The sequence below is a fragment of the Chamaea fasciata genome, unplaced genomic scaffold (assembly GCF_029207755.1).
Source record: "Chamaea fasciata isolate MVZ Bird 193981 ecotype frontalis unplaced genomic scaffold, bChaFas1.0.hap1 SCAF_10, whole genome shotgun sequence".
Lineage (NCBI taxonomy): Eukaryota > Metazoa > Chordata > Aves > Passeriformes > Sylviidae > Chamaea > Chamaea fasciata.
The window spans coordinates 16,354,507-16,369,070 of record NW_027094095.1 but is presented as its reverse complement, the minus strand read 5'-3'; the positions used below and the strand labels follow the sequence as shown (position 1 = coordinate 16,369,070).

Sequence of the window (14,564 nt, the reverse complement as noted above, 5' to 3'; positions counted from 1 at the left end):
AATACAATTCCACATGGCTGGGTCATTGACCACTGCTTTACAAAAAAGACTTTTCCTATTAAGGTCAGTAGCAAGATACAAAAAAATCAAAAAGAAAATAAATCAACTAGCACACATCATGAACACAAAACTGCGAATAAACTCCTACGAGCCGTGCTGAGGCCATGCACTCTCTAAATGAGAACTGAAATGTCACCTCTGAAGTGCACTTGTGTGTGCTACCCAACTTTGCAGGAAGACCAGAGACTCCTGTGACCCTGGTCTCTGCAGAAACAATCAGGGGAGTTTCTTCTCCTGATTTTATACAAAGCAGCCTTTGAATATTAACCCTGTTGTGTCCCCTACAGAAGCTACTAAAGCTGTATAAGGCTGTAGCTATTCATACTGCCCAAGCAAAGCACTTCTCCAACATCTGGTATGTGCCCTGCCAGATTAGCCTTGAATGCAGCTGCAGTTCTGCCAGCTCCTCCCACAACAGCACAGAATGGAAAATGATCCCAAATGGTCTATGCTGAGCTTGAACTTTTAAATACACACACACACACACACACACACACACACACACACACACACACACGCACAGACACTAGGTATTTGCTTCTTAACTGCTGTACAACATGATTCAGACCACAAAATAACAGTTCTGGAGTAGTTTGTGGGTAATTACCACACGTGCTATCCTTTGCCATTGCAAAGGACTCAGTTCTTGCTCCTGGCACTTCCATTAGGCGTCTCTGGAGCTCTCCAGAAGTGCTGCTCTTGCTGCCAGAAGCACGGGGACTCCCCAGCCTGGGCCTCCACTCAACAGCATGCTTTTCCTCTACAGCAAATTTTAACTCTGTCACAGGTTACTTGACATTCACACCAGAATGTATTTACTCTCATCTGCACCAGTTACCAAAATCTGGCCGGAGCAGAAAAAAAAGGGAATCCATTTCATCTTTCCTTGCTCACTATACATCTCTCCTTTGTTAGTTTCAGGGCTGTCTACTTTGGAAAGGGACTGCAGGTGTCTGCAATCAATTAAAAACATTACCAAACCAGCCAAGAAACAGTCAGTTTATGGATTCTGTGCCTCTCTAATCTCCTCAGACTCCCAATATGGAATCAGACGTGAGGTTTGCAGGCAACACCCTCAGCAGAGGGTCTCTGGCCAGCAGGCTGGGGTGCCGAGGGGCCCCGCTGGCCAGAGAGCAGCAGAGCTGTGAGCAGTGGCCAGCAGCCACCTCCTCCTTTGGTGAGTGCCAGGCTGCCTGCACGGACACGGACTGCACACCAGGATCTGCAATTTCTGTGTGCGGCACTTTTATTTTACTGGTGAGGACACACTGTCTGCTCTATTCTGCACAAATTAGGTGTCATCCGCAGGTTCTTGGCTAAAATTTGAATATCCAAGCTTAACATCGTCCTGAGGAGGCTTTTGTGCAAATGAGCACTGTTAATCAAGTGTCACTCTCCATGACAGGCACCCTGGGCATCAGCAGTTGGATTCAGCAATAAAAATCCCACCCAAGCTTGCCTTTCAAAGTCTGAGCTGGGCATAACCAAGGTGTTTGGAATTTTCCCTGGGCACTCTGATGGTAGGGCTTATTCATGTGTATTTTGCAGTCGGCTAGCCCTTAGCACAACAGAGATCAGAACCTTGGCTGGCATTTAATGACAGGATAGAAATAGCATCAGGGAAGGGCCTACAGGGGTCTCAGAAGGGAGGATGCAAACTCTAGGCAGTGCTTATCCCTCAGCAGGACACACAGCTAAGCCAGACACAATGTGACCATGTGCAAGCATTAAACCGAGCAAGCATGGCATGCAGGATATGTGCACTGGTGTGTGCTGGCTATAAATTCAAAGTCAGGACTGATGCTTCAGCTTCTGCCAGGACAGAAGCACCATGTTACTGTCTGTAAATAGACTGTACATTTCCCAGTTTAGCTACTGTTAAGGCTGATTTTCTTTTCTTTTTCAGCTAGAAATGTGTTGAAATTAGGGTCCCTCCAGGCTAGCATATTTGCCCTGGATTTACTGGTGATACTGCATGCATTAAGTAACATTTAGCTAACTGATAGGACTTCCTGACTGTTTCATCATGTCTTACTGAACCATGAGGGATTAAACTGACTTCTGTTGAAAAACACGTACCAAGACCACTTTCACCATGAGCAGTCCTGCTTGCTAGAATCTGACAGTGATTGTCACAGCAGTCACTCTGTCATCTCCCTTCATTACCTAAACCAAGGCAAGAACAAGAACCCCACTTCTTGTGTCCCCTTCTTCCATACCCCCATCCTGGCCCCTTAAAGTCCTTGCTGTGATCACCATCCCTGCAGTATTTGATCAGCCACTCTTTAGAATCAACAGGATTCAGATGCACTTGGCCCCGATCCAGCTTGCCAGTGCTCTCAGCTGCCTTTCATTTGCAGTTTCAAAAGTGACTTCAGAGACCCATGGCATGAGAAGCAGCTTTATTCTATGAAAGATCAGCCTTCTTCAGATCTTTCTGTCCTTTGGCTTGCATTTCGTGTTTGCTGTATTCAGCTACAGCCTACACTTTTAAAATGTTACAACTTCCAGTTTCAGATTTGTCTAACTTGAGTGAAGCTGAAACGGAGACAATTATATGGACACAGCCATCAAATTCTGTATCAGTCACATAGCAAGGAACTGCTCTGTATGACCACCTGTAGATTGTGAGCAATACCAGCAGCGATTCACAGACTGTCAGCTGAGGGTACCTTACTAAACTGCACGAGGAGTGTAAGTTTTGTATGAAAAGCCTAAATAGTACATCACTGTATGCAGTGGTTTGTGAAATCCAGTGATTCTATTGTTCACTCTGCAGAGAAGCAGACCAGGACCACATCCCACGTGGTTTTCACAGAGCTCTGCACACGACTGCTGCAGTTCAAGGACTGACCCCGTCCCCACCCCTGAACACATGCACAACCCCCACACATACACATTCTTCTGCAAGACTTGAAATCAAAATCCAGTATGGTTACAGCTGAGCTAGTTTGTAGGAGCCTTCTCAGGAACTGTCTATTTTGGTTGCCTGCCAAGTTCCATTTTGTGTACTTACTCCTAAGGAAATTGTGTTTTAGTGCATTTTAAAGATGATGCAAAACTCTCCTCCTTCACCTCCCAATTTGACTGGAGACGTGCAAAATCAACAAACAAAATTTTATCTGTTTTTTTTCAGCATACCTAATTAAATATTTGTCTCCACAATGCAGAGACCACTACTCCCATGTATATGTTTCAAGAGCACTTTAATAAGATAATAAGTATATTTCTGAATGGTTTTCTGGCATTAGAATACAAGACTGGTGCCAAGTAGAACAAAAAAACCCCAACAAACCAAAAAAACCACCCAAAACCACACAGGGGAATCCTCTACAAATCTGGCAGGATCTGGATAAAACTAACTCAGGCATGTTCTGATTTTGGGGGGCAAACCTCATGTGTCAGGAAATCAAATGATCAGATAGATGCGGTTAGGAAATAATGTTTTCTCCACAGAAGGTTTTTGGTTGTTTTTTTCTTTTCTGTAACCAACTAGTTCAGCTGTTTGGGGGTTTCTGTAGAGAGATTCCTGCATATAGTTATGTTGTGCCAACAGTACTCAGCTATGGAGCTACAGCCTGAGCCCCACCCCCATATGAGCCTGTGAAGTCCCCCAGGAGCTGGAGTCCTCTCCCACCTGCACTAGGCCACCTGAAGAATCTGGCATGTGGCTCACAGGGACAGGAAATCTTTCTCCTTGGGATGAAAATACTTAAGGACAGACTGAGGGAACTTAGTTTGGTGAGGAAAGCAATAATTCTTTGCCCAGAGAATTGCCCTGGGTCCTTATTCAAGCAAATACTGAAAAAACCCAAATGTAACTCAGGTCTTTATAGAAATTTCCCCCTACTTCAAGGTCTCCGCTTCAGTTCTTCAGATGAATGCACCCAAACAATCACCATGAGTAGTTAATTCTGCTTAAAAGGAAAAGTTTTATTCTTCTAAGAGTCTGAGCAATTGCATCCACATTTATGAGCATAAAGTTGTGGCACCAGAATCCATTAAAAGTTGCCTAAATTTAAGGTCTGGTCTTTAGGCTTGCTCTTATTTCTCTGCCTCCCCATTTCATATCATATCTCTTGGAAAATTAGAGGTATGTTTAAAAATTAAAATAAGTGAAATGTAAGCAAGGCTTATTCTCAGTATCTAGAAGTGTCTATGAATTCAGTTAGTTTTGTCTTGGTTTACCTTCTCCTACTTTAATATAGATGTTTCTTGATATTTTAAGTTCAGTGAAAGATGTTACTGCTCCATATTCCTTCTGGGCCCACTGTAGCAGATGTTCATTTTTCTCAGGAAAAAACTTTTCTTCCGTTTCCGCTGACAAGGAGAAGTTTCCCTTCTCAAACTGAACAACGGAACCTAAAGACACCTGATGGGAATAAAAACATATTTTTAACAAGGTCCATTTATCCACACAGACATGTAGCATGTTTAAGCAATGTAATCTGTCACACACAAACGCAGTGACCAAAGATGATTATGGCTTATTTCCAACAGTACCCAAATGTCACATGTTTTAACATCTGCATAATGATCCTTTTTTCAGAGATGTTTTTTAAAAAAATGAAGTTCCTATCAGCCCAGGTGGGGTGCACATGGCAGATGAATAACAGAGGGCTCTGAGCCACTCTGCAAAATTGTACTGCTGCAGAAGTGGAACCACAGTGCTTCAAGGGGAGATAAACTTTGGGGGCAAAGGGAGGGAGAGAATAAGAAGAGGATGATCTGAAGAAGTGAAGGCAGATAAGAATGTGAAGCTCAATAAAACTGGGAACTACTGAAGTAAATCCGAAATGAGAAAGAAGGTGAGTCCAAGCCCAGTGACATACAAAGGCCAGCACAGAAATAGAATGCAAGGAAACAGAAAGGCTAAGAGAAAAGGACAGTATTCATTGCTGCTTTATTTACAGGAAGTGAGGAAATACTTTAGTTTAATAGATAAAGCAGATGAATTAAATACATCTTTTGAAAAAAATTTAAAAATAGGTTACATTAACTGAGGTCTTGAATAGAAAGACTAAAATGGTTTTTTAAAATAGTGAAAATGGAAACACAGTACATAGAAGTGTAACAGGTTCTGCAGGAAAACAAAAGATGTTCAAATACAACTTCACTGGAGTGGCAGTAGCATCATTCAAAACCAGAAGGTGGCAGAGGGTCAGACTGTCTTTCAGATTGTGACTTGCTTGAACCTGTGTTGGTTTTGAGATATAAACAAGTCATTCCAGATTTACTACACTGCAACATCACCCCAACAACAACTTTTTGACTCGCCTGTCCCTGCAGATGGATGTAGCCAACACTTCCAGGACACGTGTCAACTCTTGAGAGGTCCCTACAGGAAGTGGTGAAAGAGCAGCATGCCTTCATTTGCCCAACCCATCCATACACTTCACTGTTCCCTCCTTCAGGGTGATCAAGGGCTGGGGCCTGCATGCCCTACCCAGGCTGGTCCTTCAAAGAACACTTTCACTAAGATCTAAATACCAAGTCAAGGAGAATCTGTACTTGAGTGAAAACACAGCAATTTTACAGCTTTCAGGTGTGAAATCATCAGTGAAGACCGTTTTGGACCTTTTATAGTTTGTTCAGAGACAATGCACAGCCCCTACTTCCAGACCACTGCAGCAGACAAGGTTTCACGAAGTACCACCACTTCATCTTCTTCTGTTGTCCTCCAGGCATCCCAGGAAGAAGTCTGAGTCACCCTGTTGTTCTCCTCCCTCTTTCCTTTTCACATCGTTCTACTAACCCAGGCTTTCTTTCGTGGAAAAATATATGTTTTTTTACCCAACTGGGAAGCCAAAACTACTGATAACTCAAAGAGGGAAAAACTAATCATAAAAATACATCATAACAATTTCTGTCTAGAGCACTATTTACATGTGAGTATCTCTCAACCTAATTATTTTACACAGATTATCTGAAGCCAGGTTCCAATTACAGAAATTAACTAATGGCAACAAACTATTACCATGCCTGAAGATATTGTTGCCAGCACTATTTCAGGGTGAGGCATACCAAATTATTCGGCACTTGCAAATATTTGTCAAAGTAGATACATAAATTAGATACATAAATTATATAAATCTACATAAGTAGACACATAAATTGCAAATTCTTCCCTGTGCCTCCAGCTAGAATGCCAGCATTTATTATGCACATATCACATAATCTTCTCTAAGAGAAGGCACAGGTAATTCAGAGTTCAGTTTGACCAGACCTGTCACAAAAACACCTGAGGAATCCTTTTGCCAGAACAGTTTTCAAAAATGTAAGCAAACATCTGTTTCAATTCTGAATAATCTTACTTTTTTTCAAATGACTACCATAAAATGCTTCCTTTGAATGGAAAAAATTCCTTATTATTCAGTGTAACATTGACCACACCACATTCTCTCATAGTTCTCAAATAAAGAAGCAAAGTCTGCCATTAGAGTTAATGCAGTTCTAGGAAAGGAGGGCAACCAGTTACCTCTACAACGCATCTAGAACATAGCATTCACTTTGTATTTTCACCACCTAGAAGCAGCTACGCCACGGGCTGATTTCATGGAGCATCTCTACGATGCTCCTAACACATCAAACTCTGCGTAAATTCCAGGTGTACAGTCTCAGAGGCTGACACTGACACAGCACGTGCCAGGTCATGCCAGATTGAATACTTTTATATCAGAGACATGTGGGACATTTTCATAGAGCTTTGGCCTAACTAGAAAAAATCTTCCATGCATGAAATTCACAGGATTTAAGGACCTAATCAGTGATTATTGTGCAGGAATATTAAATAGATGCTGGCATTCCACCCTCAGAGACAAACAGTTTATCCAGTGAGTACAGTAGTTGGTTTTCAGTTACACATTGTTTCCGTATTTTTTTATGGTCAGCATCAGGGTAAAGCAGCATCAGTGTGTCTTTTTAAACATTTGAGGACAACATGAAAGAAAATATTATTCCTTCTAAATAACAACCAAAGAAATGGATTACTTTGCAATAATACATTTTTGCTCTATTTTTCATTTGAGATAGTTAAATGTATCTAAGGAAGACACAACATTCTGTCTTCCTCAGAATACACTTGAGTTTTTCATTTATTACTAATTAAAATTTGAAAACCTTTTTCATCATCCTGCAGCATGACAAATATCTTCCTGAGGGACAGATCCTATCAAAGTTACCAAGCGCTACAAGGGAGGAACCAACAGATAGAAAGCAGAGCAACTAAAACGTCTGGAACAAGCATCCTCACTAAGTGATCACACAGTAAACATCTTTAAATAAACATGAAACTTATAATATTTATTTTTTTCAATCACACACTAATGTCTATTTGAAATGCTGGTTCCACTACCCAGGTTTTAGAAACTATTGCAAAGTTCTGCTGTGCTTGCCAATGTTGGGATTTTTACTACACAGACCTAAGGCAAGGTTAAGTGAGCCAAGCACGTTATTTGTTCTGGAAAGAATTCAACAGACCCTTCCAAAAAAGGCAACCATCACTGTTTCAACACCTGCCTTGAACATTAACCACTTACTCTTCAGAACAAATCAAAACAAAATCTAACATGCTTAGGATAACGCAAAGCATTAAAGTCTAATCATGTTTTAAATATTTGGGAATTAACCAACTTTTATCTGAGCACTAATTATGCACTGATCGAGTGATTAAGAGACTGCTGCCACAGACACTCTTGTCTCCTCCCTTCAACTCCTTTAGTGGTTGCTTTCTGAGGTTGCAGAGTGGAAAAAGTGCCCCAGTTCTATTTCTTCCAGTTGTTGTGAGGACATTAAAAGGAACTGCACTGGAAACATCCTCTGCTGCTGCGTAAACCTACACATTCTGTCACTTTTCTGAGGCTAAATGAAGAAGCCGGACACGGAAAATCCGTTTGCAAGACCAAAAGATACTGGCCATGGCCACTAACCACAGCAAGCACCACAGGTCAAAGGGCTGTTCCTCAGAGGAAATGAGGATCAAGCACAGTATATTGAAATTTTGCTACTAAAAGCTGAGTATTCCATCAAAGAACAAAACCTATTTGGGAATGTATTTTGGTTGCATGCACTACTACCCTGCTGACCTTTGGGGAAAATAGGGCCTAAAATTTTCTCTGCACTATACCAAGGCAGGTTAATATACACCTCTCATGCTGGGGGGGACAAAGCAAATACAGCCTTCACAGGTCCCTAAAGAAAAGTTTCCAGCCTGAATAAAAATGCCCTTGCAAGGCTGCCATGGTAGTTCAGGACATCAGTTACCTGGCAAAAGTGCCAAATGCCATAAGTTATTATTCCCCAGAGGGAACAACTCTCAGAGCCAAACCTGAGTCATCTCAGTGGTGAGCATGAATACTGCACACACAGAATTGCATATTCTGTTTCTTATTTTACCTATTTCCTTCTCTCCTTTTAAACGTTTATTGATTTTTTTTTTCTTTGAATCTGATCCAGGGGGATATTTACTTTGCTATATAACATTTTAAGTATTTAACATAGTTATAATTCAAAACTCCCAAGTAGGAAGAAAGTTCATAATTTAGCCTTGAGAGAGAGGTAGGCACCTCTGGGACATGACTCAGAATACAAAGTTCAGTGTCCACAGCCACACAGCAGGAACCAATCCCTCCCCTCACAAAAACAGCTACACCACTACCCACTGAGGGCCTGCCAGCACAAGTGAACACCTCATCCACCCCTAAAGCCATGACTGAGGCAAGTATAGTAGAAGAAAAAGAAGCAGCATCCTTCATATTTTTATCTGCGCTGTACAGTATCAGACCTGTGCTGGAACATGTAAGAGAGGAGTCTATCTGCTCAGAATAAAATTAGAAGACTTGAACCAACTATCAGAGCAGCCTACATGGGATTAGAGTCAGCTGGTGTTTTTTGGTACTGTACTTCGATGTAATTTCATCCTCTTACACAGGAAAAATAAAGCCATGGATGGAGAAATATCAGGTATTCCAAAACTCAGAAATGTATCTTTCATTGTTCGTAAACCCACGCATAACCTGCTTTAATCATCAAGAGAACAATTCTCTTCAACAAGTGAATAAGAAACATGCTGCTTTTGAAATTACATGCCATATTTGTGAATCATCTATCAAATTTGCATAGTCCTTACAGCCACAGAGGTGTGATGTTTTCAGGCAATGACAAAATGGTTCTTTTTAGTGTTTTCAAGACCACAGAGTCATTACAAAATTCCACTTCCAGTTCTCACATTTTTGAAAACACACACATAAGCAGCATTATTTTAATTACTCTAGATTTTAATTCAACTTCCTAGGAGATACTCAGTTTGGCAGCTACCAAAGATCCTAATATAATTAAGGGTGTTCAGTGTTTTCTCAGGATGAAAGCAGAACCTTACGAGATCAGAGAGCAGACTCCTGCACATCTTTATACAGCTAGAAAAAAGATCCTGGGATTTTCTATCAAAGCCGAATCTGTGTCAAATCAAGTGGAACTTTCAAGACCCCTAAGGAGCATTACTGGAATGATGAAAGAAACAAACAAGAAAATCCATGTAAAGGGGAAATCTGTTCCTAAAGTTTAAGGCTCAGCAGGAGTTTATTAATTGCACACAGGTAACTGTCCACTCATCTCACATTAATTTAACAACACCTTAATATACTCAATGTAACCCTTGTTTGATATGAGCAAAATAAGGTAGCAGAAGCTTTTCCAGGGATTCTGTTTCAAGTTAGAGGCAATTTAGTGGAAGAAGTGAGGGGAGAATTAAAGCCTATCTATGCAACAGCAGCTATAGTTTCCACTGGAATCAGTGACTCAGTAACGCAACCTGTTGTGATTTATTATCTCCACGTCACTAACACCAGTAGTCTGCCAAAATCCACTGCCTGCTTCTGTAAACTTCCACTGGTTAAGCCCCTGTTTACTGAAGCAAGCAAAGAAAGGAAGGAGGCATGACCATTCAGAAGAGAAAAGACTATCACAGGTGCCTGGTCCAGGTGCTTCAGCCTCCTGCAAGATTGGTTTGGGAATACACCTCAACCACTAAATGCCAGAATAGTCTTTGTTTCCTCACTCTTGCCGGATGGATTAACCTATAATCCAGGATGTCTTCCTGACTACCAGCTGTCTTGGTTCTGAAAGTGATGGGTCTGGGCTCCTGCAGGCACCAGGAGAAGCAGGAATGCTTAGGACCAGTCAGAGGCAGCAGTGAGAAAGATCAGCAGGAGATACAAGAGGCAGCATCATTCAGATCTGGCCTACCCGCACTCCTAACGCAAGTCCTGGTTGGAGCAATGACCCACAGAGACAGCCCACTCAAAGCTGAATCAAACACCACACAACAAAGCTTGTGTTCTGAAAGATGTCTTAAATCACATGGGATCTAGTATGAACTCCATGACACTTAGCAAACCAGGTTCCCAAAAAAAAAATGCAGGCCTTTGAAGTCCCATGAAGGGAAACTACGGCACAAGGACCTGCCCAGTTTCCTGTGAAACTTACTGGCAAGTTGGTATTATTGAAATATTTCTGCCCAAACCAAAGTGATTACAGTGAAAGCAGAGGATAGCTATATATCATAAATTTTCCCTATTTTGGGAATTCAGAATTTTTTTTTACCATACTCTGCATATTCATTTCATGTACTGTATCTTGCTTCTTAAGCCAGAAACAGCACTTCTCCTCTGCAATGCCTTCCTGAAGCAAGCTTTGAATGGGAAAAAAACCCTCAACCCCCCTAGATATTTAAAGATGCCTTACAAGGGTGGTTGTACTCTTAAACTCCTTTTACATGCATCATTTTCAAGCATGTATTTACTATCCTGTCATTTTCTGCCATTCCTACTGCTGACAAAATCCTTCCGCTCTTTTGCCAAGAACATTAAGAATCATCACCACATGTAGCCTGAGGTCCCCCTAATATTTCTGGGAGTAACCCATTCACATAGACTTTAGAAAAGCACTATTTCGTCAGGGCTGAACCATGCCAGGAGACAAAGTCTGCAGGAAAATTCACCACAGTGAAAAGTATAGTAAGAGTTACTGTTTACTAAACACTGCTTTTAATTTGACACAAAGTGTAAATTTTCACATTTTTTCAAAAGGCAAGGGTATGGGGAGGGGAAGGGAGAATATGAACTTTTCCAAGTGGAAAAGGGCAACTACAAGATCATTTCCAGCTCCTGAGTAGAAGAATTAAGAAGATTTACAAAAAAAAGCAAACTCAGGATTCTACAGTAATGAAAACGTCCTTTTAAATTCCTCTTCACACTTTTACACAACACTGAAAATCTACTGCTTTTACTTTGAATAGTGAAAGGTCACTATTTATACCAGATTTATCACTAGTCATGCATTTCCTATCCTTCCTCACTCTTCTCCTAGCAGAGCACTCTGTTCACATCTGGGTCTGTTTAACCAGTGATTGGAAATTTAGCCTCCTGATTTCCCGTTAAATACTAGGCACAGGAAAACAAATAGCACTTGTTTTTCAGTGAGTTTTGTCAGTCATCCAAATCGAGTGCAAACCATAGAACAGCCTGTGGTTTGGTGGCAGGGACCCAAAATATGTGAACCATATTTTCATGAAGTGAGAGAAATAAATCAGCAATTGGCTAAAGAAATAAGAACATGGCCTTTTTCTTCTTCGAAGTACAGAAATGACTAATAATTAAACTCTTCATTCTATCACTTCATCTTCTTTAAACCTTTTATCTTTTCAAATTTCAAACCAAGAGCAAGTGATCTGTTTTTGTAGTTATCATTACTGCTCTTGCTTCTCCTGTTTCACTACCTTAACACACATTCACTCCAAGCTCTTGCAAGTAAGGTTATTTGTTTGCATAAGTGTTTTCTTACCCATAACTCATCCAATTGCCTAAATAACTAACTCAGAGAAAAAGCTGAAGCATCACTTCTTAAATCACATATTAAATAAAATCACATATGTAGATATTTAAGGGGGGGGGGGTTGGATCTATTCTAACAGTGATTTCTAACAGGAAATCACAAAGGATTGGGATCTTTTCTTCATTGATTTAATTCTCACTACTTTCACTTGCTGAGTAAAGACATTCCTAGGCTATAAAAGCAATTGAAAAAGCTACCAAATATAAAGAAAAAAAATTACTTGCTGAGTAGCACCTATAAAACCCTCTTTCTGTGCAGTTTCATAAAACTTCTGGTTTTCTGCCAAGACATGTTCGCAATAAACTAGTTTTAGGGAAGGAGAGAAATGACGACTTGATGGGAAGGAAGGAAACTATTTTGCTGTATGAAAACTTAAAAGTCAGGTGGTGGAAGAGGTCTGGAAATGTTTTTCTGCAATACTGACTTGCACCAAGATCTCAGGTAAAAGCAGTTCTACAGTAGTCGTCTTGCTTACATAAAATTGTGATCTGTCATAGTCTAACCAGTCTAATCACCAGTGAAGATGTCCTTCAACTTCCTCTCCCACTCCCCTTTATAATGCAATTTTGGCATTTATTCCCTGCAGAGGAAAAATAATGCACAGATGCCAATCATTTCCTTTGCTGAACCAAACAGCTTCCCACCCAAGCAATACTCTTCAGAGTGATGAGCCCAGAAAACACCTGGACAAAGTTCCCAACTCTCAAATTGTTGTATTTTTGTGACATGTACAAATATACAATCAGAGTAATATGACTACATGCACCAGTAACTGAAGTGATGATTTACAATTACTTAGGTCAGGCAGTCCATGCACTAACCCATTGCAGGTATTTTTGGATTAAAATGCCATGATACTAAGGTACATTTATTTTTAACACAATGAAAATAAACTCAGGACTTATTTTACTAAAATTACAATAATTTCACAGCATCACCTACTTCACCCATCAATATAAAGCAACTCATGCAGAGTCCTAAAATAACCCTGTCCATGCTAAATGTATTGTTAACATCACACTAGGCAAACACCATATATTCTTTTCTCTTTCTTGTGCACACAGAGAAAATTGTTGTCAGGTTTATATATCAAGATGTCCAAACTTTTTCCTAAGAGAAAGTTTTCTCTTTTCTACTCACTAGTGTTCTTTCTGATTTACAGATGGGGAAAGCACCTTAAGAAGCAAAATGACAACACAGCCAACAGAATAGTGAAGCTCAACTCCCCTTAGCAGCCATGCCCTGTCATGATGGCTTCCTCCAAAGTACTGTCACTCTGTGAGAATCACTGTACTTCCATTCAGTGCCACTTTGGAAAAAGCTCTTCAAAACATGGCATAAAAAAAAATTCTGATGCTAACCCAACACAAATTGTGGCTTGTTTGGGGCATGCTACTTAATTTTAATGATAATTTATTCCACTGTGAGGTTTAGCCACCAGTAGACATGTTGTGAAAATGAAACCATGAGCTGTTTCCATGAAGACAAAGCACATGACAAGTCACTGAGTGAAACTATGTGCATTACATGATAAAAATAAATGCAAAACCACATGTATACAAAAAATCTACATGTCCATACTGAAAAAACGTTTATCAAGAAGGCAATTTGTGCTTCCCCCTTTATTACAGTCATGCACCCAAAGCCTGGATTTTCTCCCAGATTCATTTTAAACTTCTTAACTGATGGAGGACCAGGCCAAAGAGAAAAATCCATGAGCAAACTATGTGATAAGAAGTTAAACTCCAACCCAACTCTGTAGCATTGTATTTTCCCAGTCTTTTGGATATGTGCTGATACAAGCTTTAAATCTTTTCATCCTTCCCTGGGGCAGCTTAGCTTCAATGGAAACTCAAACAATAAATTCACAGAATGAAGGAAACAGACCATTTTGCTAATGAGGACACTGAGAACACACAGCCCTAACTCTACCCTCTTCTCCAGTACAATCACCATTCAAGCTCTGTGTGTGTCTTGGTTTCTCCACCTGCACAATGCTACTAACAGCACTTGTGCTCCAATTCATCATCTACTCATAGCCTGGAGATACCTTTGTTAGAAAGAACCTTGAAACTTATAATACAGTTTATTTTTAATTTTTGTTTAGTTATTTACTTAAAATACATGTCCCTGTAACAGTTTGAGAACTTTATTATGATACTTTACAAGGAAAAAAAAGCTAATATAAAAAAGAAATTAAAAGCTAGGACTTCACTAATGGTTACATGATTCTTTCACTAGAAACTTGGATCTTGCTCTAGCAGTGTAGTCTTTATGAGCAGCAAGTCCCAGAAGTTGTCATTTAAACTTCTTTACACTACTTACCGTTCTAACTAGGATTCAATCAGTGAAAGTCATTGCAATTCATACTTTACATACAGTATATTAATAAAATAGTGAATGAATGTATTGTTTGGAAAGTCTGAAGGAAAAGCTGGAAAGTCAATGAATATCTTGCCTGAGGCTTCCATAGAGACAGACACAATAGTTATGACACTCCTGTGGTATGTGTGCCATGGATTTCTGTTTTGAGCATAGAATGCATGGTCACTAGAAAAGTTTTTTCAAATTCAAAATCTTTAATGATTCAAAATACCCAATTTTCTGTTTAGGCT

General features: G+C 40.1%; 1 protein-coding gene across 3 annotated transcripts in view; it reads right to left on the bottom strand.

Moving 5' to 3' along the window:
• TGFBR3 (transforming growth factor beta receptor 3) overlaps window positions 1-14,564 on the bottom strand; it is a 116,067-nt gene that overhangs the window by 32,846 nt on the left and 68,657 nt on the right. For all 3 annotated transcript variants that reach the window (XM_066192480.1, XM_066192482.1, XM_066192481.1), the window contains exon 5: window positions 4,249-4,432. In XM_066192480.1, the coding sequence (XP_066048577.1) occupies window positions 4,249-4,432 (184 nt within the window). The remainder of the gene's footprint in view (window positions 1-4,248; window positions 4,433-14,564) is intronic.